Source organism: Rhinatrema bivittatum, chromosome 1 (genome assembly GCF_901001135.1).
Source record: "Rhinatrema bivittatum chromosome 1, aRhiBiv1.1, whole genome shotgun sequence".
Taxonomy (NCBI): Eukaryota; Metazoa; Chordata; class Amphibia; order Gymnophiona; family Rhinatrematidae; genus Rhinatrema; species Rhinatrema bivittatum.
Window position 1 is genome coordinate 201,324,894 of NC_042615.1, and position 24,128 is coordinate 201,349,021.

The 24,128-nt window shown below is 42.9% G+C and overlaps 1 protein-coding gene across 4 annotated transcripts in view; it reads left to right on the forward strand.

Moving 5' to 3' along the window:
• The window catches only part of RAB28 (RAB28, member RAS oncogene family), a 336,848-nt gene that overhangs the window by 250,922 nt on the left and 61,798 nt on the right, over positions 1 to 24,128 (forward strand). For all 4 annotated transcript variants that reach the window (XM_029590878.1, XM_029590851.1, XM_029590870.1 and 1 more), the window contains 2 exons: positions 7,027 to 7,130; positions 18,275 to 18,352. In XM_029590878.1, coding sequence (XP_029446738.1) covers positions 7,027 to 7,130; positions 18,275 to 18,352 — 182 coding nt within the window. The remainder of the gene's footprint in view (positions 1 to 7,026; positions 7,131 to 18,274; positions 18,353 to 24,128) is intronic.

A 24,128-nucleotide genomic window follows, 5' to 3' on the forward strand; every position in this document is an offset into this window, starting at 1 on the left:
CATGGGAGACTGGGCTAGTTTTTTCTTTTTTTATTTCATCTATATTGTAAAGAATTCAAAGACAGACAACTAAAAAGTTAAAGTTTCAAATCAATTAATGGTACAAAATTTATTTATTTTATTTTAAAACTTTTCTATACCGTCGCTAAGTTATGTACCATCGCAACGGTTTACAAATAGGTATATATAGGTAGGTATCGTACATTCTAACAAGTGCCAACTAAAAACGGTTACAATATCATTCATAAAGTTAAATGTTTGGGTAGTGATGGATTAGTCTGGGAAAGTTTATTGAGGTACTTTATTTCGGTCTATTTCTCTACCGTATTATGTATTTATAATATTGTGATGCCATTTATTCTTAGCTGCGTTTTTCTGCATTTTTCATTCTCTCTCTCCCTCTCTACCCCACTGTTTCTTTTGGAAAGGCTTGCTTAAAGAGCCATGTCTTTAAGGTTTTCTTAAAGGATTTGATGTCACTCTGTAATCTGAGTTCAGTGGGCATTGTGTTCCATAGAAAGGGCCCAGCCAGTGATAAGGCCCTTTCTCTTACTTGGGTTAGTTTTGCTGATTTTACTGTAGGGATTGTTAGTAGTGCCTTGTTAGCCGAACGAAGGTTCCTTTGTGGGACATGGACTCTTAGAGCTGTATTTAGCCAGTCTGCTTCTTTATCATATATTAGTTTGTGTATTGTGCATAAGGCTTTGTACTTGATCCTGTATTCAATTGGTAGCCAATGTAGTTCTGCTAAAGTTTCTGTTATATGGTCCCTTCTTTTTTTTCCTGTTAGTATTCTGGCTGCAGTATTTTGAAATATTTGTAGTGGTCTGATTGATGAGCTGGGGAGTCCTAGTAAGAGTGCATTGCAGTAATCAGTACTGGCGAAAACAAGTGTTTGTAGGATTGTTCTGAAGTGGGCACTGTAATTGAGAAAAGATTGTGCTATCTAAGGGGCCGAAGCAATATAAAGCGCGGAAAGTGGGCGCTGAAATGTCAGCGCCCGCTTTCCTAATGTGCGCATGGCACCCGCAAGGGGGGCTCCATGCAACACTCAAATTAAGGGGTCGTGCTATCAAGGAGATGCTAGGATCGCTTGCGCGACCTTAGCGCCTCCTTGCTAATGCGACCCCACCGCAGCTGCCGGTTATGAAGACCGACGCCAGTAAACTCGACGACTGTTTTCATAACCGGCCGCCTGCCAGTAATGAAAATGGACGCCAAGTTTGGCGGCCTGCCGAGTTATTTTTTTATTTATTTAAAAAAGTACAGAAATGCTGTATTTTCTGCTTTTCTGTACTTCTTTTACCTGCGCTCAGCTATTAACGCCTGCTCCAGGCAGGCGTTAATAGCTGAGCAATAAATGTGCATCTGAGACACACATTTATTTTTTTGCATGCGGAGTGAATGAGTAATGGGCACATTCACATGCATTTGCATGTGATGAGCGCTATTACATTCACTCCGCATCCGACGCCGCATTAGGGGGTGGATTAGCGCCTATTTAACCCGCGTCTGAGTGTGGGTTATACAGTGTGCTTGGCTGAGCGCACTGTATTGCATCGGCCCCTAAAAGAGCTCACTTCTGCACATATAGGGCCTATTTTAAAAAGGCCCGGTGACGCGTGTAAAGCCCCGGACACGTGTAAGTCCCAGGGCTTGCAAAAAGGGGTGGTCTGGGGGCGGGGAGGGGGCAGGGCCAGGGCCCTCTGACACAGCGGCCATTACCTCTGTATCGGAGGATTGGGTGCTGGCAGGCTGCCGGCATTTGCAAAAGGTAAGATAAAAGTCAGGGGGGGGTTAGAGTAGGGCTAGGAGGGGCGAAAGGTTAGAGGAAGGGGTGGGAAGGTCAGGCTAGGGGAAGGGAACGGGGGAAGCAGCGTGGCTTGGCACACGCAAGGCGTACAATTGTGCACCCCCTTGCGTGCACCGACCCCTGATTTTATAACATGCTATGAGAGTAACACAATGGACTTTAAAGTCCCAATGGTCCCAATCACATCAACATATATCCCACATTGTCCACGTCACCAGCCAGCTTCAACTCTCACTAGCTTCAGATAGGACTACCCTTCCAAACTCCAGATCCTCAGATCACGCTGACCACAGATGCCTCCAACCTGGGTTGGGATGCCCATGTCAACAACCTACAAACCAGGGAACCTGGACCTCAGCAGGATCAAACCACCAGATGAATTTTCTGGAGCTCAGGGCGATACGATAAGCCCTATTCACATTTCAAGATTGCCTATCCAACAAGGGAATCCTAATTCAAACAGACAACCAGGTAGCAATGTGGTATCTCAACAAGCAAGGGGGCACAGGCTCTTACCTGCTATGCCAGGATTTGGCGCAGATCTGGGCCTGGGCTCTCTCCCGTTCCATGACACTGAGAGCAACCTACCTAGCAGGCGTGGACAATGTGATGGCGGACAATCTCAGCCAGATCTTTCATGCCCATGAATGGTTCCTAGTTCCCACTGTAGCAAACTCAATTTTCCACCAGTGGAGCCACTTGCACTAGACATCTTTGCGACGATTCACAACCGCAAAGTAGACCAATTCTCTCTACACTGCAGTCGCATGACACCTCCAAGGGATGCCTTCTCCCACTCGTGGAGAACGGGTCTTCTATATGCATACCCTCCAATTCTGCTCATCAGCAAGACTCTCGTGAAGTTACAAGACTGGGGCCCAACTATTCTCATAGCCCCATACTAGCCGCGGCAGGTTTGGTTTCCCATCCTATGCGACCTCTCAGTCCAGGAAACAATTCGCCTGGGCACAGATCCAACTCTAATAACGCAGAACAATGGACTGTTGCGTCATCCGAACCTCCACTCCCTGTTGCTGACGGCATGGATGTTGAAAGGTTGATTCTGCAATAACTTGACCTTTCTAACGATGTGTCCCTGGTCCTCGTAGCTTCACAGAAGCCTTCTACTAGGAAATCTTATTGTTCCAAGTGGAAAAGATTCTCCTTGTGGTGCATGACAAAAGAATTAGATCCCTTTTCCTGCCCCACAGCAAGGTTTCTAGACTACCTCTGGCACCTCATGGAGTCTGGCCTACAAACTTCCTCCATCCGAGTGCATCTAAGTGCCATAGCCGCTTACAGCAAAGGTGTAGGAGATGCCCCGATTTCGGCGCAACCCCTTGTAGGATGCTTTGAGAGGCTTACTCCAGTTGAAGCCTCCACTGCATCCCCTAATTGCGGTGTAGGACCTCAATGTTGTGCTAGCACGGCTCAAGCGACCTCCGTTTGAGCCCCTACTCTCCTGCGAGCTTAGACATCTCACTTGGAAAGTGATCTTTCTGGTTGCTAAAACTTCGGTTCGCAGAGTCAGTGAGCTACAGGCACTGGTTACATACCCACCTTATACCAAATTTCTCCACGATCGTGTGGTACTCCGCACTCACCGTAAATTTCTGCCAAAGGTAATTTCTGATTTCCATTTAAATCAGTCCATAATACTTTCTACCTTTTTTCCAAAACCTCGGTCATACCCAGGTGAGCAGGCACTGCACTCCTTGGATTGCAAACGTACATTAGCCTTCCATTTGGACTGCACTGCAGTCCATAGGAAGTCCACCCAACTTTTTATTTCCTTTGATAAGACCAAACTGGGAGTTCCGGTGGGCAAGTAGACCCTGTCCACCTGGCTGGCGGACTGTATTACCTTCTGCTACCAACAAGCAGGCCTTCCGCTGCAGGGATGTGTGAAAGCGCATTCGGTCAGGGCCATGGCAACGTCAGTGGTGCACCTCCGCTCTGTACCTATGGCTGACATCTGTAGAGCTGACACATGGAGTTCTCTCCATACCTTTGCAGCTCACTATTGTCTCGACAAGGCTGGCAGGCAGGATTCCGTCTTTGGCCAGTCTGTCCTACGTAATTTGTTCCCAGTTTAAAAACCCAACTTCCTACCTCCGACCCACTGTGAGATTCAGGCTGCCCTCATAACCAACAGCACCCCTGTTGTTGTGCCTGTTGCATGTCGTTGGGCGCTTTGGTTCACTCTATTTGGGCATCCTGTAGCTTGCTACTCACCCATATGTGAGGACTACCATCCTGCTTGTCTTGAGAGAAAGCAGAGTTGCTTACCTGTAACAGGTGTTCTCACAGGACAAGCAGGATGGTAGTCCTCACATATGGGTAACATCACAAGATGGAGCCCAATCACGGTACACTTCTGTCAAAGTTTCCAGAACTTTGACTGGCCTTTACTGGGCATGCCAACATGGCACTAACCCTGCAGCCAGCAGGGGTCCCCCCTTCAGTCTTCTTTTTTTCCACGCAGCAGTAGCCACGTGGTTAAGGAGCTCTGCAGAAATTCCTGACAGGAATTTTCCTCACGGAATAACTAAAATGTAATTTACCCCACAGGGGTCCCTCCTTCAACTTTTTCAAGCCGTGGTACTCCAGTAAGTTTTTTACCCATTTTCCATCGATTACCGTCGAGTTTGGCCCTCGCGGCCTACTAACCGTCGACTGTACCGCGGCTCAATTTTTTCATGGCCATGGCGTCGGGGTTTCGCCAGTGCCCGGACTGTAATCGCACCATGTCCATCACAGACCCCCCACAAAGTCTGTGTAATGTGTCTCGGATGTGAGCACCAAATGTGCCCTAATGACACCAAAAGGTCGCAAGGCTAGAATGGAGAAAATGGAACTTCTCTTCCATGCTCAAACCCCGACGCCGTCTATTGCATCGACATCATCAGAACCGGCACAGTCAACTTTGCGCCAGTATCGACCTGCGGCCGATGACCGTCCGGCATCAATGACTTCTCAGCCTTTAACACCCTCTACTCTCCCTCTGGACCGTGGGGATCGTAGAGATAAACATCACCACCGGCATCGAAAGTCTCGGACCATCGAGGGAGCGAAATCATCGACCTCGCCATCGTTTGAGCCGCCGTCAAATAAACCCCGTCCAGAAAAAGGCACCGACCTTTTTGGTGTCTGGATCACCGAGGCAACCCTCACCCGACAGGGTATCGGGAGCCGCGACTCCGCCTTTAACGGTGGTCCCTCCGGCTATGCTTCTGCCTCCTTCTTCTGTTCCGGAGCCGGGGCTGCTTGTTCCAGGTCTCCGAGAAGAACTGGACCGGATGGTTCAGAAGGCCATCAACAAGGCGATGCATCGACTCCAAGTTCCTCCGGCACAGACACCAGTACCACCGACCCAATTCCTGAAGCGTTGGCACCGCTGCTCTCGAGGATGGAAACGCTCATGGCCGCTTTTCCACCATGGACCCTGGGTCACTGATGGCTCCGGTGCCCTCCCCGCTTACTTTGTCATTGGGAGGAGAAACATAGTTCCGCATCCCTCCATCGGGAGTTCTGCCGATGCCTCAGCCATCGATGCCGATACGGCCATCGGTGCCATGGATTCATCCATTGGTGCTAATATGTCCGTCGGCGCCACCAAGCCATCCATCGATGCATGCACTGGTGCCTTCGATGCATGCACCGGTGCCTCCAGTTATTCCTTCGAGTCCTTCGGAGCCTAGACCAGGACCTTCAGGGATCCCACCGCCCCATCCTCCTCTAGTCCCTAGAGGAGCAGGTGCTGATCCCTATGATACCTGGACTGATGATTCTTCACCAGACACCGATGATTTGCCTTCACCACCTTCACCTACTAAAAGCAGAAAGTGTTCTCCTCCAGAGGACCTTTCCTTTATAACTTTTGTGAAGGAGATGTCTGAATTGGTTCCCGTCCAATTACAGACGGAACAGGATGATAGGCATCACATGATGGAGTTGCTACAATACCTGGATGCTCCCAAGGAAATAACCTCCATCCCTATCCACCAGGTTATTCTGGATCTCCTCAAAAAGAAATGGGAACATCCTGGCTCTGTTAATCCAGTCAACAGGAAAGCTGACACCACCTATCTCGTACAGTCAGCTCCAGGCTTTCACAAACCTCAATTGGATCACCAATCTGTGGTTGTAGAATCTGCCCAGAAAAGGAACAAGGAGATCAAAACCTCACATTTCCTTTCCCCCAGGAAAGGAACAGAAATTTCTAGAAGCCATTGGTCGCCGTGTCTTCCAGGGATCAATGCTCATCTCCAGAATTGCCTCTTATCATTTCTCAACGCAGCCGTGGCCAGAGAGCTGGAGATCGCGTCGTTGTTTTAAAGGTTCAGGGTGGGTTTTAGGGTTTTTTTGCTGTGCCGGTTTTCCCGCGCCCTATTTAACGATACAATACAAATGCCCCTGACGATAAATCGGGGGCATTTGTATTGTATCGTGCACTCTAACGATTTTGGACGATTTTAAAATTATCTGACAATCTGAAATTATCTGACGATAATTTTAATCGTTCAAAAACGATTCACATCCCTATTATTCATCCTGTTATGTACAGAGAACCCTGTTTACGGGTAAGCAAACTTACTTCATGCTTTTCTCATTTTATCTAACGTTGATGATTATATAATTGTTTTGTACTTCTTGGTGATTTATTTGCCATGTACATTTCTTAAATTCTGGGCTGTTTAGTAATATCACCCAAGGAGGGAAAAATGTCACAATCTTAGAGACAAAAAATGGCCTATAAGGTATCACAATATTAAATAAGGTGTCAGTAAGCCTGATGGTGTGCCCTGTAGTGCACGGGCCACCTGGACTAGTCAGTCATCCACCTTGAAGGCAGACAAATCAATTTTTTAAGGTTTTTTTTTCCTGCAAATAAAAGTCTGTCTGAAGACTACCGGTCTTGTAAGAAAATAGAGTCCAAGCTCAACACAGCCGATGTTTCACATAATACTTCATCAGGGGCATCAAGGAGTATTCTCATCAATTGAACAAATGCATTGTCTCATGTTTTCAAAATGCTTCGTTTTGATAGATATGTCACAAAAATATGTTTTTATAGCAAATTGTCATTTTATCTGTTATATGCTTTTAGATTTTTAGAAATTGCTTTTAATTTGATGTACTGTTTTTTTTAATATAAATTATGCCATCTATAATGATTTCTATATTAAAATTGTCTTTGAATTCTCTTTTAGCTGATTTAGAACATATGCGGACAGTGAAAGCTGACAAGCACCAGAGGTTTTGCCAGGAAAATGGCCTTAGTAGCCATTTTGTTTCTGCAAAGACTGGAGATTCTGTGAGTTAATACTATTTATTTTATTTTTATTTATTTATTTATAAAATGTATTAATTGCTTTCCAGTTTTTATAGTAAAATCTTTCAAAGCGATGTATATGATCACAAAATGAAATTAAAAGCAGTAAAAGTCTGACATAACATAAAATGACAAATAAAATAAATATCAAACATACAGTATGGCCATCCTTATTTTTCATCCAGATATTTACTCCATCTGGATGATGAAATAAGGATTTGAATATTGATTCTGTACACAAAAAAGCACGTTACAAATATAAAACTTCATTTTTCCCTTTTTATAAAATATGAATTTCATATGAAACTTATGATTGTTACCTTTTAGAATATCGGTATTATATAAGGTACAGTCTCACCATGGATAGATACAGGTGCATTATGATATCTTCCATATTTATTTTCCATTCCTTTGCTAATAAAACCTAGAATTCTATTTATTTTTCTGACCAATGCCCCACATTTAGCTCAGCATTTCAAAGAATTGTCCACAATGACTCCAAGATCGTTTTCCTGGGTGGTGACATCTAATATAGAACCCAGCATCATGTATTATTATTATTCCCTATGGGCAAGATTTTAAGAGGTACGTGCAGGCATAGATTTGTGCGCGCAACCTGGCGCACACAAATCTACGCCCAATTTTATAACATGCACGCACAGCTGCTTGCATGTTATAAAATACGGGGTCGGCACGCGCAAGGGGGTGCACACTTGTGCACCTTTCGCGCGCCGAGCCCTAGGGGAGCCCTGATGGTTTTCCCTGTTCCATCCGCCACCCCCCCCCCCCCCCCCCCACCTTTGTTTTTAAAGTTGAGCCTGCTTCTGGGCAGGCATAGGTTGTGCGCGCTAGCCTAGAGGCCCTACGGAGGCCTCTGGCCATGCCCCGCCCACTCCCCGCCCCTTTTTTCAAGCCCTGGGACATACACTCGTCCGGGGCTTGCGCGCATCGCCGGTCCGATGCAAAATAGGCTCGGCACGCGTTATGCGCACAGGGCTTTTAAAATCTGCCCCATATGCATCTCTTTGCACTTATCCACATCAAATTTAATCTGCCATTTAAATGCCCAAACTCCCAGTCATGCAAGGTCCTTTTGCTGTTCTTCACTTTTTATCTAAATTAGTGGAATCATTTTATGTCATCTTCAAATTTTATCACCTCGCTCATTGTTCCCTTTTACATAAGTACTCAAGATTTGCCATACTGGGTCAGAACAAAGGTCCATCAAGCCCAGTATCCTGTTTCTAACAGTGGCTAATCCAGGTCACTAAGGTTAGATAGATTCCATGCTACTTATCTCAGGGGTAAGTGGATTTCTGCAACTCCACCTTAATAATGGTTTATGGACATTTCCTTCAGGAACTTGTCCAAACCTTTTTTAAATGCAGCTACACTAATAGCTTTCACTACATTCTCTGGCAATAAATTCCAAAGCTTGATTATGCATTGAGTAAAAATATTTTCTCGTATTAGTTTTATATGTATCACCTAGTAACTTCATTGCTTATGCTGTTGTACTCTTTAAAAGAGTAAACAACCGATTAACATTTACCCGTTCCACTCCATTCATTATTTTATTGACTTTTATCATATCTTCCCTCAGCCATCTTTTCTCCAGGCTGAAGAATCCTAACCTCTTTAGTCTTTCCTTATAGGAGAATCATTCCATCCCCTTTATCATTTTGGTTGCCCTTCTCTGTATTTTTTCTAATTCTGCTATATCATTTTTGAGATGATGACCAGAATTGCACACAATATTCAAGATGAAGTTAAACCAATATGATATTGGCTGTTTTATTCTTCATTCCTTTCCTAATAATTCCTAGCATTCTATTTGCTTTCTTGACTGCTGCTGCAGAGTGGACAGAAGATTTAAATGTATTATCAACAATGATACCTAGATCGTTTTCCTGAATGGTGATTCCTAATGTGGAACCTTGCATTGTTTAGCTATAATTAGATTACTCTTCCCTAAGTGCATCACTTTGCACTTGTCTGCATTAAATTTCATTTGCAATTTCTATGCCCATTCTCCCAGTTTTGAGAGGTCCTCTTGCAATTTCTCATGATACTCTTGTGATTAACAACTTTGAATAATTCTGTGTCATTGGCAAATTTGATTACATCACTCATTTCCATTTCCAGGTCATTTATAAATATATTAAAAAGCAGTAGTCCCACAACAGATCCCTGAGGCACTCCACTATTTCCCTTTCTCCATTGGGAAAATTTACTATTTAGCCCAACTCTCCGTTTTCTATCTGTTAACCATTTCACAGTCCACATTAAGACACTGCCTCCTATCCCATGACTTTTTAATTTCCTAAGACATCTCTCATGAGGGATCTTGCCAAATGCTTTCTGGAAATCCAGATACCTATAATCAATTGGCTCATCTTTATCCACACGTTTGTTTACGAGCTTGAAAAAATGTAGCAAATTGGTAAGGTAAGACTTCCGTTGAATAAATCCTAGTTGGCTTTATCGCATTAAACTATGCCTATCTATATGTTCAGCAATTTTGTTCTTTATGATAATTTCTGCCATTTTACCTGGCACAGAGGTTAGACTCAGTGGTCTATAGTTTCCTGGATCACCTCTTGATCCCTTTTTAAAAATTGGCATTACATTGGCAAACCTCCAGTCTTCAGGTACCCTAGATGATTTTAATGATAGTTTTCAAATTGCTAATAGCAGGTCCATAATTATATTTTTCAGTTCTTTCAGCACTCTGGGATGTATACCCTCTGGTCCAGGTGATTTTCTACTGTTTAGTTTATCAATTTGCCCTATTACATCTTCAAGGTACACTGAGATTTATTTCAGTTCTTTTGAGTCATCACGTTTGAATTTCATTTCTAGCATGGGTATCTCTCTTACATCTTCCTCAGTGAAGACCGAAGCAAAGAATTCATTCATTTTCTCTGCTATGGCTTTGTCATCTGTAAGTTACCCATTTACCCCTTGATCATCTAATGGTCCAACTGACACCCTCACAATCTTTTTACTTCGAATGTACCTGAAAAAGTTTTTATTAGGAGTTTTTGCTTCCATGGAAAGCTTCTTTTCTAATTTTTTTTTGCCTTTCTTATCAATGCTTTGCATCTAACTTGCCAGAGCTTATGCTGTTTACTGTTTTCTTCGTTTGGATCCCTTTTCCATTTCTTGAAAGATGTTCTTTTAGCTGTTATAGCCTCTCTCAGCTGATGTAGTGTACTTGGATTTTCAGAAGGCATTTGACATAGTCCCTCATGAAAAGCCCATCTGGAAATCAGAGTCATGGGATAGGAGGCAAAGCCCTTTTTGTACAGGTAATTGGCTGAAAAATAGTACACAGAGTAAGTAGGACTAAATGGGGGAGGGGGAAGGGGGCACTGGTGTTTCTATAAATAGAAACGTGCAAACAAATACAGAACTGGAACCCTCATGAGCCCAGACACTGTGTGCAGTGCATTGATGGAAAAACTGAAGTGCCACCATTCCTCTAAAAACATCAAACAATAAAACCAAGAAATGTAAAACAATTATAATGAAAAACCAAACAAATAAAAATAATAAATGTCAAACCAGCTGATGAATGAATAACATCAAATAATTAAAAACATCAATAAAATGTTTTAAAGATAGCAGATATCAAACACCCAATAATTAAAACTAATAAGGATAAAAACATTCCCTCTTATCCAGATTTATGAGCTTTTAATTTCCACTCACTGTGATATTCTCATCGTTTTTTGTATGTATGCTGCATCAGTGGGGGTGGTGGGGAGGGAAAGAGGGGTGCACATGCACAATCTTTCTCCACTCATTCTCACATACTGTCAGTCTCTGTCTCACCCTCACATGTAGTCACTTTTGCACAACTACTCTTTCCCTCTGTCCCACCTCACTCACGCTTCTCTCATATAAGTATTCGCACATACACAGACACCATCTCACACACCCTCTCTCTCTACCTCACTTACATGGTTGCTATTTCCCATTATTGTGTACCAGTTTGCTTCAGCACAAACACAACTTCTTCCCTTCTTCTCCACACAAGAAAAACAACAGCAACTCGGCACCCCAACATTATACTTTCCATTCCTTGTAAACTTTACCCCCTTTCTGTTCCTACTCAGCACCAGTATGCCTCCTACCACAGCCTCTTTCTCTCACTTTGTTTCCAACTCCACACTCTCAAAATGTCAGCCCTACAACCCCAGCCAGCATTATTATGCAGTAACATAGAAATGATGGCAGAAAAGGGTCAAATAGTCCATTCAGTCTGCCCAGCAAGCTTCTTATGGTAGTATCTGCCATGCCATGTTTCTTTTAAGGGTAACAACTGTTGCTCCATACAGTTATCACCAAGCCTTATGCTTGACATGCTTTGCTTATGGACTTGACCTTAGAAGCAATCCTGTGTTTTTCTCCTTATGTCTAAGCATCAGTACCCCAGATTGTAAAAAAGTCAGGACTCGTGTTTGTTGATTCTGAATCCAATTCCTCTTCCCCACCTCCCCCACCCGAATCAATGCAAAGAGCAATGTTGCAGTTGCATCAAAAAAATCAAGGCTTATTGGTTAAGGGTAGTAATCCAGTGCCTTCTATTAAGGATAGTAACTGCTGTTCCATGCAGGTTAACACCATACTTTTCAGTTCCCCAGACCATAAAAGTCGAGGTCCTCGTTAGTTGTTGTCTGAATCCAAGTCCCTTTTTCCCCCTGTCGTTGAAGCAAAGAGCAATGTTGGAGTTGCATCAAAAGTGTCCAGGCTTATTGCTTAAGGGTAGTAACTGCTGCACCAGCAAGTTAACTCCTTGCACTCTTTTCTTCCCTTCCATCCTCTAGCCTTTAGGGATCCTCTCCCCAGGTCCAGCTCAGCACTCGCCTCTCCCTCAATACCCTCCCTTTTCCCCAAGACCAAGCCCAGGATTGTTCTCCTCCTCAATGTCCTCCTCCCTCTCTCCACGTTTATGTCCAGCATTTTTCTCCTCTTCCCCAATACCCTCCCTTCTTCCTCCTAGGTCCAACCCAGAACTCTCTTCCATCCCCCACCCGCATCTCTGTCCCTTCCCAGGCTAGGCCCCAGCACTATTCACGTTCTCCCCTCCCCAGGTTCAAATTCAGCACTCTTTCTCCTCAAAGATACCCTCCAAACCCAGCAATTTACTCCCTCCTCCATTGCTTCCTTCCAAAGTTCAATCTTGGTCTCAGCCCACAGTGAGCGATCTAGGTCACAAGTACCTGGCAGGATCCCAAAAGGTAAATTGATTTTATGCTGCTAATCCCAGGGTTAAGCATTGGATTTCCCTAAGTCCACCTTTATATAATGGTTTATGGACTTTCCTCCAGGAACTTTTCCAACCCTTTTTTTAAACCCAGCTACACTTAACAGCTTTCAACAAATTTTTTGGCAATGAATTCCAGAGCTCATTTACGCACTGAGTAAAAAATATTTTCTCCTATTTGTTTTAAGTATACTACTTAGTAACTATTTGCATGTCCCATAGTTTTTGAATTTTTTTGAAAGAGTATACCGATTTATGTTTACCCATTCCATGCTGCTCATTATGCATAGACCTCTATCATATCTCCTCTCAGCCTTCTCTTCTCCAAACTGAAGAGCCCTAACATCTTTAGCAAATACTTCAGTTTGGTGTTCACTAAACAAGACCTTGGGGAAGGACCGTTGCTGGTTAACAAGATAGTAAATGGGGTTAGGGGAGACAAAACTCCATTTATGGGAAGAGCTTAGTAAACAAAAAAGGTTAAAAAGTGAGGTGAAAGAAGCTATTTTAGCCAAAAGATCTTCATTAAAAAATTGGAAGAAGGATCCAACAGAAGAAAATAGGATAATGCATAAGCGTTGACAAGTTAAATGTAAGACATTGATAAGATAGGCTAAGAGAGAATTTGAAAAGAAGTTGCCATAGAGGCAAAAACTCACAGTAAAACCTTTTTAAATTATATCCGAAGCAGAAAGCCTGTGAGGGAGTCATTTGGACCGTTAGATGATCGAGGGGTTAAAGGGGCACTTAGAAAAGATAAGGCCATCGTGGAAAGATTAAACAATTTCTTTGCTTCGGTGTTTACTGAAGAGGATGTTGGGGAGATATCTGTACCGGAGAAGGTTTTCATGGGTAATAATTCAGATGGACTGATCCAAATCACGGTGAACCTAGAAGATGTGATAGGCCTGATTGAAAACTGAAGAGTAGTAAATCACCTGGACTGGATGGTATACACCCCAGGGTTCTGAAGGAACTCAAAAATGAAATTTCAGACCTATTAGGAAAAATTTGTAACCTGTCATTAAAATCATCCATTGTACCTGAAGACTGGAGGGTGTCTAATGTAAACCCAATATTTAAAAAGGGCTCCAGGGGCGATCCACGAAACTACAGACCAGTTAGCCTTACTTCAGTGCCAGGAAAAATAGTGGAAAGTGTTCTAAATATCAGAATCACAGAACATATAGAAAGGCTTGGTTTAATGGAACAAAGTCAGCATGGCTTTACCCAAGGCAAGTCTTGCCTCACAAATGTGCTTCACTTTTTTGAAGGAGTTAATAAACATGTGGATAAAGGTAAACCGGTAGATGTAGTGTACTTGGATTTTCAGAAGGCGTTTGACAAAGTTCCACATGAGAGGCTTCTAGGAAAAGTAAAAAGTCATGGGATAGGTGGCGATGTCCTTTCATAAATTACAAACTGGCTAAAAGTCAGGAAATAGAGAGTAGGATTAAATGGACAATTTTCTCAGTGGAGGGGAGTGGGCAGTGGAGTGCCTCAGGGATCTGTATTGGGACCCGTACTTTTCAATATATTTATAAATGATCTGGAAAGAAATACGACGAGTGAGGTAATCAAATTTGCAAATGATACAAAATTATTCAGAGTAGTTAAATCACAAGCAGATTGTGATAAATTGCAGGAAGACCTTGTGAGACTGGAAAAGTAGGCATCCAAATGGCAGATTAAATTTAATGTGGATAAGTGCAAGATGATGCATATAGGGAAAAATAACCCATATTATAGTTACACAATGTTAGGTTCCACATTAGGAGCTACCACCCAAAAAAGAGATATGGGCGTCATAGTGGATAACACATTGAAATTGTCGATTCAGTGTGCTTCAGCAGTCAAAAAAGCAAACAGAATGTTGGGAATTATTAGAAAGGGAACGGTGAATAAAACGGAAAATATCATACTGCCTCTGTATCGCTCCATGGTGAGATCGCACCTTGAATACTGTGTACAATTCTGGTCGCCACATCTAAAAAAAGATATAGTTGCGATGGAGAAGGTGCAGAGAAGGGCGACCAAAATGATAAGAAGAATGGAGCAGCTCCCCTATGAGGAAAGACTAAAGAGGTTAGGACTTTTCAGCTTGGAGAAGAGACGGCTGGGGGGGGGGGATATGATAGAGGTGTTTAAAATCCTGAGAAGTCTAGAACGGGTAGATGTGAATCGGTTATTTACTCTTTCGAATAATAGAAAGACTAGGGGGCACTCCATGAAGTTAGCATGTGGCACATTTAAAACTAATCTGAGAAAGTTCTTTTTCACTCAACGCACAATTAAACTCTGGAATTTGTTGCCAGAGGATATGGTTATTGCAGTTAGTATAACTGTGTTTAAAAAAGGATTGGATAAGTTCTTGGAGGAGAAGTCTATTACCTGCTATTAAATAAGTTGACTTAGAAAATAGCCACTGCTATTACTAGCAACAGTAACATGGAATAGACTTAGTTTTTGGGTACTTGCCAGGTTCTAATGGCCTGGATTGGCCACTGTTGGAAACAGGATGCTGGGCTTGATGGACCCTTGGTCTGACCCAGCATGGCATGTTCTTAGCATGTATTTTATTGATTGGGTTATTAGAGAATTGGATCACGGAAGAGCAGTTGATGTGATCTGCTTGGATTTCATCAAAGCTTTTGATGTGGTCCCACATAGAAGGCTCATGAATAAAATGAGAAGTTTGGGACTTGGAGCCAAAGTGGTGGCGTGGACTACTAACTGGTTGACTGACAGGAGAAAGTGTGTAATGGTAAATGCAACCTCCTCTGAAGAAAGAACCGTGTTAAGTGGAGTGCTACATGGATTGGTTTTACCACCGGTTCTGTTCAATATCTTTGTGAGCGACATTGCAGAAGGCATAGAAGGTAAAGTTTGTCTCTTTGCAGATGGTACTAAGATCTGCAATAGAGTGGACATGCCTGAAGGGGTAGAGAGAATGAAAAGTGATTTAAGAAAGCTTGAATGGTCGAAGATTTGCTAACTGGGATTCAGTGCCAAGAGGTGCAGAGTCATGCATCTGGGATACAGTAATACAGAAGAACTCTATGTAATGGGGGGTGAAAGACTGATGTACACAGACCAAGAAAGGAACTTTGGGGTAATTGTGTCTAGTGACGTGTAGACGGTGAGACAATGTAACAAGGCAATAGCTAAAGCCAAATTGCTGGGCTGCATAGAGAGAGGAATAACCAGAAAGAAAAAGGTGATAATGCCATTGTACAGGTTCTCGATATGGCCTCACCTGGAGTACTGTGTTCCCTTCTGGAGCCTGTAACTCAGAAAGGATAGGGACAGGATGGAGGTAGTCCAGAAGAAGGGTGACCAAAACGGTATAGGTTCTGTATCAGAAGATTATGAGGAGAGGCTGAAGGATCTAACTACTGTATGTATACCCTGGAAGAGAGGAGGTGCAGGGGAGATATGATAGAGCCTTTCAGATACTTGAAAGGTTTTAATGATGCATGAACTTCAAATCTTTTGCATTGATAAGGAGAAACAGTAGAACTAAGGGTCACAAAATAAATCTCCAGTGAGGACGACTCAGACAGAATATTGGGAAATTTCTTCACAGAGGGTGGTGGATGCCTGGAAATGTCCTTCCAGAGGAGGTGGTGAGGACAAAAACAGTTAGGGGCATGGGATAAATACTGTGAATCCCTAAAGGCTAGAGGATGGAAATTAAGAAAAGGATGCTTGGAGGTAACCTGCACAGAGCGGCAGTTAATACCCATAACAATACCAATAAGCCTTGATGCTTTTGACGCAACTGTAACATCGCTTTCCACTTTGACGATGGGGTTGGGGTGAGGTGGGAATTGGATTCAGACGACAACTAACTTAGGGCCCCGACTTTTAACATTCTGGAGTACTGATATGCAGACATAAGGGAAAAAGCACAGACCTGCTTCTATGACCAAGTCCAAAAGCAAAGCACATCAAGCAGCATTGTCTGAATTATCAAGAAGGCTTCTCACCCAGTAAAAATGTTGTTAGTAGTAATTTGTTATGGTTTGAAAGTTGCCTGGTTTTGATTGCAAATATTGTTTTATTGATTGTAATTTTATATTTTATGTTATATTGTAATCCACTGAGCAGGAAATTCTCTATGAGTAGTCTCTAAATGACTGTAAATAAATAAATAAATAAATAAATAAATACCCTTATCCTAAGGCTTGTGGGTAACTGCAAAGAGCAGCATTTACTGCTTTTAAGAGAAAGGTGAGAATAGCCTGCATGGTGCAACAAATGCTACCATAAGAAGCTTGCTGGGCAGATTGAATAGACTTTTTGATCCTTTTCTGCCGTCATTACTGTGTTACAATGTTACTTTCCTTATGAGGGAATCCTTCCATCACTTTTATCATTTTGGTAGCCCTTCTCTGTACTTTTTAAAATTCTGCTATATCTTTTTTGAGCTACAGTGACTAGAATTTCTCATAGCACTCAAGATGTTGTTGGACCATTGAGTGATACAGAGGCATTTTAATATTATCTGTTTTATTGTCCATTCCTTTCCTATTAATTCCTAGCCTTTGTTTTCTTTCTTGGCTGCAATCACACCCTGTACAGAAGATTTCAAAATATAGCAACCCTGAAGAATACCATTCTCAGCTTGCAAACTGCAAGTGGTAGTCTTGAGAGTATGGAGTGTGTCCGGCACCACTGAGGAAAGCCAGGAGGAACACTATGCTGAGCACGAAAATATGAATATATGCTTTCAGTCCCAGTGTCAACCCGCCTACTTTAAAAGATGCTTGCATGAAGAGAGGATAGGGCTTCCACAGAGACTGAGTTCACCCTGGCTTAATCTACACACAGCATGATATTCACCCTTGCTCTTCTCAGTGACCCACCCCTCTGCCGGCATGGGGGAGGGATGAAGAAGGAGGGAGCGGTGGCAGGGTGGAACACAAATGGAAGTGCAGAAGTGTGAATCGGGAGCTCTGATAATTTCATGGGCCAGTTTGTTGGCAATTTACATTTTTCTTTCTTAGAAGAGATTTTAAAGATGGCAGTGTAGCACTCTATTCATACTTTCATCAGTCACTAATTCCTTGATATGTCATCCTATCCGGATTCTAGGTTTGAATTGTCTACTCTAAAAGGCCTGTTTATAGAGTAGAACTCAATTCATAACTTGCTAATGTCAATTTCTGTTGGTTTGTAGAATTGAATTCTTATCTAATTGTTTCATGTTTTTTGGTTCCATAAACCAGAGAGATAAAAGAATGAGAGGTTACTTCTCCTGTGCAGATATAGTTTTTGTTTTTTCCAGTTTGTGTAGTTCTCTTCTTTTCTCATTTGTATTTGAAAAGAGCCCTTAGCTAGTTAGTTCCATGAATATAGGTTGTTAGTGCTTGCTATCAGAGAAAGTGTAATTGGTTACCTGTAATTGTTTTTCTCTGATAGTAGCAAAGAAGTTCTACTGCCTATCTGCCTCTTCTTTCTAGATGTTCTTACCTTTCTAAAAGATTGATTTTGTTTAACTAAGCCATACTGTTGCATGTAGCAAGTCTGACAAGTCTGGTAGTGCTCAGGAAGTCTTCCATGCATGTTCAAAGCTTTCTTGGAAAGCACTGGAAGCATCTCTAATCAAAGTCATGGGAACCATAAGTATGTTTCATTGTTCTGCTGTTTATTTATTTATTTTATTTGAAATTTTTTTATACCATACAAATCAGCCAAAGCCACCAAGGCTGTTTCCAATAACAACATACATACTACAATATCAAATATAAAAACTTAAAAATTAAAGAACCATTTTATAAGTAAATAATTACATTTTATTTAAAAGTATCTAAAGGCTCTAATTTTAATCAAATTCCATTTTTTTATATAGGTCTTCCTGTGTTTTCAGAGAGTCGCAGCTGATATCCTTGGCATCAAATTAAACAAAGCAGAAATGGAACAATCACAGGTATTAATCCTGAATACAGTTTTTTAATATAAGCATTTTTTAAATTATTTTCTGAAAGAATTCTTGTTTTTGTAATTTATTTTAACCAATGACAGGTAAATCTTTAAAGCCTCAAAGAAAAAGAAAATTCAGTTGATGGGAAAGAGCAGCACAGGTGCAAGCTATGCTCCCATTTTCACATAGAGGTTGATTTTCAAAGGGTTTAGGTGTCTAACTTTTATGGTGGAGCTTCTAAAAAGGCCCTTTTTTTGAAAATTTGCCAAGTGACTGAATTTAGGATCCCAGTTTCACTAGGTCCTAAATTATGGACCCTAAAATTTGGGTAGCTACCGAGACAGAATAGATAATCAAAAAGTTAGGTGCTTAAAACTATTTTTTTTTAGCACTAGTCACCTAACTTTGGAACCTAAATTTAGGTGCTCAAGTTCTTTTGATTATTGGCCTCATAGTGAATAGGTTCTAGGGCGGAGTACTTAGGAATATTGTGAGCATGCTAAGAATGCATGAATCACACAAACAAACACTGTACCATTTTTTGCAGTTTGATAGTTGTGATACATTTATTTGAGCCATTATGAGAATTATCCTAAGATGTATATGAGTTTGGACATCTACCTAGAACCCTTATTCAAAACATCCCTCAGTGTCTGCAGACTATGTCCATCACAGACCTGCATGAGGTTTGTATCCTCTGCCTGGGGGCATCGCATTATGTCCGGGGGTGTCGTTTTTGCTACCAGATGACCCCCAAAGGCCGTCGCCCTTGGTTAGATAAGATGGAAAAACTCTTCGGTTCCAAGAAGTCTGAACCTTTGACTTTGGAGTCGGGGGAGTTGACTCCGAGAGGCTGTGGGGAACTGATAAACACCGAGCCCTCACTGTCCACTCCCCCTCCGGGGCCCCCTCTGGAGAGAGGGGCAGAAGATCGGCCATCATCGGTGGATTCACACTCCAGCATATTGGGATCATCTCCATCCACCTCGGCGCCGGGGACAGACTGGGCAGAGCACGAGGGAAGTCATGGAAGCATAGTCACCGATCGCAGTCTTCGCATGGCATTGGGCTTGGGTCGCGACTGGCACCTGCCATGATGCCTCCAGAATGACCCTGCGGAGAGGAGGCATCGACCTGCATTGAACCTGGGAATCCCAAGTGTTCCACACCGATACCGGTACTGGGCACTGATCTCCCTCGGGGCTCTGAAGGAGGTCTGGTGACGCCGCCTCCTCCTCCTACTCCATCCATTATGTCCCTGGCTGACTTCCAGGAGGAGTTGGACCATATGGTGCAATTGGCAGTTCTTTGAGCCCTCAGGGCATCGAGCCGCCAGCCCCTCCGGATCTTCCACCGGCACCAGAGCCAGCACCCTCGATGCCGGCACCGCTGCTGGAACTCCTCGATATTCTTCTAGGCGTCTTCCCCATGCATCTTCTGCCAGTGCCCGGAGATCCATCGATGCCCCCATGGCTATCACTGCCTTCTCTATTCGGGGCGATTCCCATTGTGGGTTCCTCAGAGGAGGAGGGCCCGGCACAGCCCACGGCACCTTCAAGGCCTTTGGTTCCACGACCAGCGTTCCCCAGTTCAGTTCCAAGTCTGTTGGGGGCCCACCGTGCCCTTGGTGCCTAAACCGAAGGGCCTGAGCAGGGGCCCTCCACTGGTGTGTCTGGGTGATCTCAGTGAAGAAGATGCTCTGTATGACCCGTGGGGAGATGATACCTCCTTGTCCTCATCTGATTACTCCGGAGATCTTCCCTCAGACCCGTCTCCTCCAGGGGAGCGGCGCCGGTCCCCACCTGAGGACTTAACCTTTGTGGATTTTGTCCGGGCTATGGCAGAAACCATTCCGTTCCAGCTTCTGATGGAAGAGGATGCCAGGCATAAGATGCTGGAGGTTCTCCAGTTCATCGATGCCCCAAAGGAAGTGGTAGCTGTTCCCGTACATCTTCAATGAGTTATTCCTTGACTTTGGGAACACCCCATCTCCATGCTTCTGGTGAATAGGAAGGCGGATGTGGTCTATCTGGTGTAGCAGGCCTTGGGGTTTGAGAGGCGTCAACTCCCACATCAGTCTGTTGTGGTAGAGTCTGCACTCAAGAAGGCCAAGTGTTTCTGTACCCTTGCCTCCGCTTCTCCAGGCCGAGAGCATAGAGTGTTGGATGCACTCGGCAGGAAGGTATTCCAGGGCACCATGCTAATTGCCTGTATTGCTTCCTTCCAATTATATATGACACAGTATTCTTGGAACCTCTGGAAACAAGTCTAGGAGTTATCCAAGCGTCTGCCCCAGCAGCAGCAGGACACTTTCATGGCTCTTCTCTAGCAGGGCTTGGAATGTGGCAAGCATGAGGTGCACCCCACCTATGATGTATTTGAAACATCTGCTAAGGTGGCAGTGGTGGGCATTGGTGCCCACAGAATGGCTGGCTCCGAGCCTCAGATCTACGACTGGATGTCCAGGAGAAGCCCGTGGACCTCCCATGCACCAGCAAGGACCTTTTTGGTGACAGGGTCAGAGATGCTGTGGCTCAGTTGAAGGACCTCCATGAGAACCTCCAGCATCTGTCGGCCAGTACATCAGACCCTCTGTGCGCCAGTCAAACTTTCTAGAAAACTTGATATAAGTTTTCCGTGTCAGGCTCCATCTGATGATGTCACCCATGTGTGAGAACTAACATCCTGCTGTTCTAGGAGAACACCTGTTACAGGTAAACAACTCGGCTTTTCCTATACTCTTATTTCTGGCTTTAGTCCAGGCTGTGCAAGTTCTTTTATTCTGTTTAGAATTCACAGTTTCAGGAAGTTCATGCCCTAAGCTGCGGTTTTGCTAGGAAATATCCTGTTTCTGCATGACTCTCAGGCATTTTAGGCACTGGCCTTATCAGGCAGTCAGCAGAGGCTTTCCTGTTTCTATTCTGGCTTGTCACTAAGCAGAACAAGGGGGAAAAAAACAGCATGTGAAACTATCATGTTTTAGAAAGTCTTATGCTAAGCTCTGTTCAATTTATATTGATCCACATTTATTCATTCATTGATGATTACCTTTGTTCCACTATTCCCACCCGCAGCATAACAAAATTCTTACAGTCCACTTATCTAACTCCTTCTTACTTTCCACACCGGCCCATCATGACAAGTTTTTTAAACAAGTGAAGGAAGCTGATTGCTAGCAGATTTCTTTAATGATTTAAATTTCTTCACTACTTTCAGAAAATTATGATTTTTAAATCCCATCTTTATGTCATTCATTTATTCATTCAGGTGACCTTGATTACCATAAATGCAGAAAAAAGAAATGTTTTAAATCATGCATTATTTTTTTCTCTTCCCTATAAATACTATGGAGGTAAATACACAGAATTTAAAACATCATTTTGCAAAAGCTATGCCTAGAGCAGCTCTAGGCATAGTGGATAATCCCTGTTCAAAAACTGTTTGCCACAGATCACTGCAGTACACATCCATACATAGAAGTGGATTTGAGAAAACAATTTGAAACCTTTTCACATATTGGCTCTCTGCTTATTGTGTGTAACTGCCAATCATAAAGCCCCTTCTTTCCCCTCACCCGTATTGACACAGTGACCACAAATAACAGAGAGTTTTGTGAAAAAGCAGAGAGCAGAATATACAATGTGACAACCTTATTAAACATCAAATGATCCTGGCATACAAGCAGCGCCGGTGCAAGGGGATTAGGCGCCATAGGTACCTTCTGCCTTGTGCCGACACCCCCACCCCGCCCTGCCCCTGGTCACAGCCCTGACTCCAATCTCCGGGGGCAGGGACCACATGCCGCCGCTCCCCCACCCCATACGCCCCAAATTTAAATAAAATAACCCCTCCACCCTCCCGATCCCTCCCAAGACTCACGAAAACACCTGGTGGTCCAGCGGGATGGGGGGGGGGGGCACCGATCTGCTGCTCCTGGGCCTTTGGCTGCCACTAACTAAAATTGCGCTGGTGGCCTTTAGTCCTTACCATGTGACGGGGGCTACCGATGCCATTGGCTGGATAACTTTATTTTATTTATTTATTTAAAAGTTTTATAACCTGCTTATAGTGATCCAACAAAACAAAATATCTAACAATAAAACACCACTTATATTCATAAACATTAAAATGGAACTTTGCTAATATTGAACATAATATAAAATAATCTCCCCTAGAATCCAACAGATAGACTCACTGCAAGTTTCTCCAAATGCATCTCTAAAATGATAGGCCTTCACTTATTTTCTAAAAACCTTAATATCAGAAATAGCTCATAATCCTTCAGGTAAAGCACTCCATAATACTGGGTCAATGATAGCTTCTCATCTCAGTTAAGTTTGCGACTTTAACAGGAGGGAATTTAAAATAAGTCCCATCTCTTGAGAATGCAGTGTTCTCACAGGAGTGTACGGTTTCAATAACTTCTTCAAATAAGATGGACCATCCATTTTTATTACCTTAAAAACTAATATGAGACTTTTAAACTGGATCCTTTGCTGTAGTGATAGCCAATTTAATTAATATAAAATTGGATAATATGGTCCCAAGGAAACCCATGTACAATTAATTGGGCAGCAGCATTCTGTAATATATGAAGTGCCCGAACACTTGAAGCAGGAAGGCCAATAAACAGGCTGTTACAATAGTCAGTCATCGATAATACGAATGACTGTACCAAAACATGAAATTCATTGTTATCTAGCATATACCTTAGATGGCATAACATTCCCATCTTAAAAAACCCAGATTTTAAAATTGCTGTCAAGTGGGATAAAAAATTCAAATGTGTATCAACAAAGAATCCCAAATTTGTCACTACTGTTTTGATTGGGAATCTAATCCCATTAACTAGGATAGGGTGATTCTCTATATCAAGAGGAGGCCATATTATGAGAGAAGCATATTACCTCTGTTTTACCTAAATTTAATAGTAAAAAAAAAAAATATATATATATATATATATGGCCTAACCAGCCATATTCAAACGCTGGCTTATTAAGGTTCAAGTTATCCAGCTAATCTCCTCTTCTTCTTGGGTCAGTCTCCCCTCCTCCACTGGCCATAAAGGAGCCAGGACCATGGAAGCCATCTGAGGTCCAGGAGCAGGTATCTCAGTGTAGGTCTACCAGATTTTGGATACATGTGGCCCACCCGTCATGTTTCAGAGTAGGTGAAGGTCGGTGAGTTGCCAGGTACTGAGAATCCATACTGTGTGAGCCATGGGGCTGGTCTGTCTTACCTTTGTTTTGTTGTCTATGACCCCCATATGACAGTGCCATGGTTTGTGTAGGGTATTTGTCCATCAGTGTCTTCCCATGCAGTGTATATAGCTCTTCACTCCAGTGTTTGCCAGATGCAAAGAGGGATTCATCAAGTATTAGAAAAGTTCCAACAGAATCAAAATGATCAATTTCTGAACCTGTTAAAGCAGCATTTACCCTTCTCTTTTCATGGAAGGATGTCAATGTACACAGAAGAATACATTCAATATTTGAAATATTGAAGGTCAGTGACATCAGATAGTAGCAACATCATGCAGCAATTGATAACATTCTCTTCATCACAGGCCACTAGGAGAGCAAAGCTTACATTTGATGTTCATTTTCTGTAGTACAGGTATTTTTTGTGGAGGGGGGGGGGGTTTCAAAATGGTGTTAGAACCTTGAAGAGTGGCATGAAGACGGAGCAGAGAACAAAGCAAAAAGAAGATAAACAGATTGTTTAATCACATGAAAATATAAAAATGAGATCTCAAGTTCTACAAATGGCGTTCCTAGAAGGC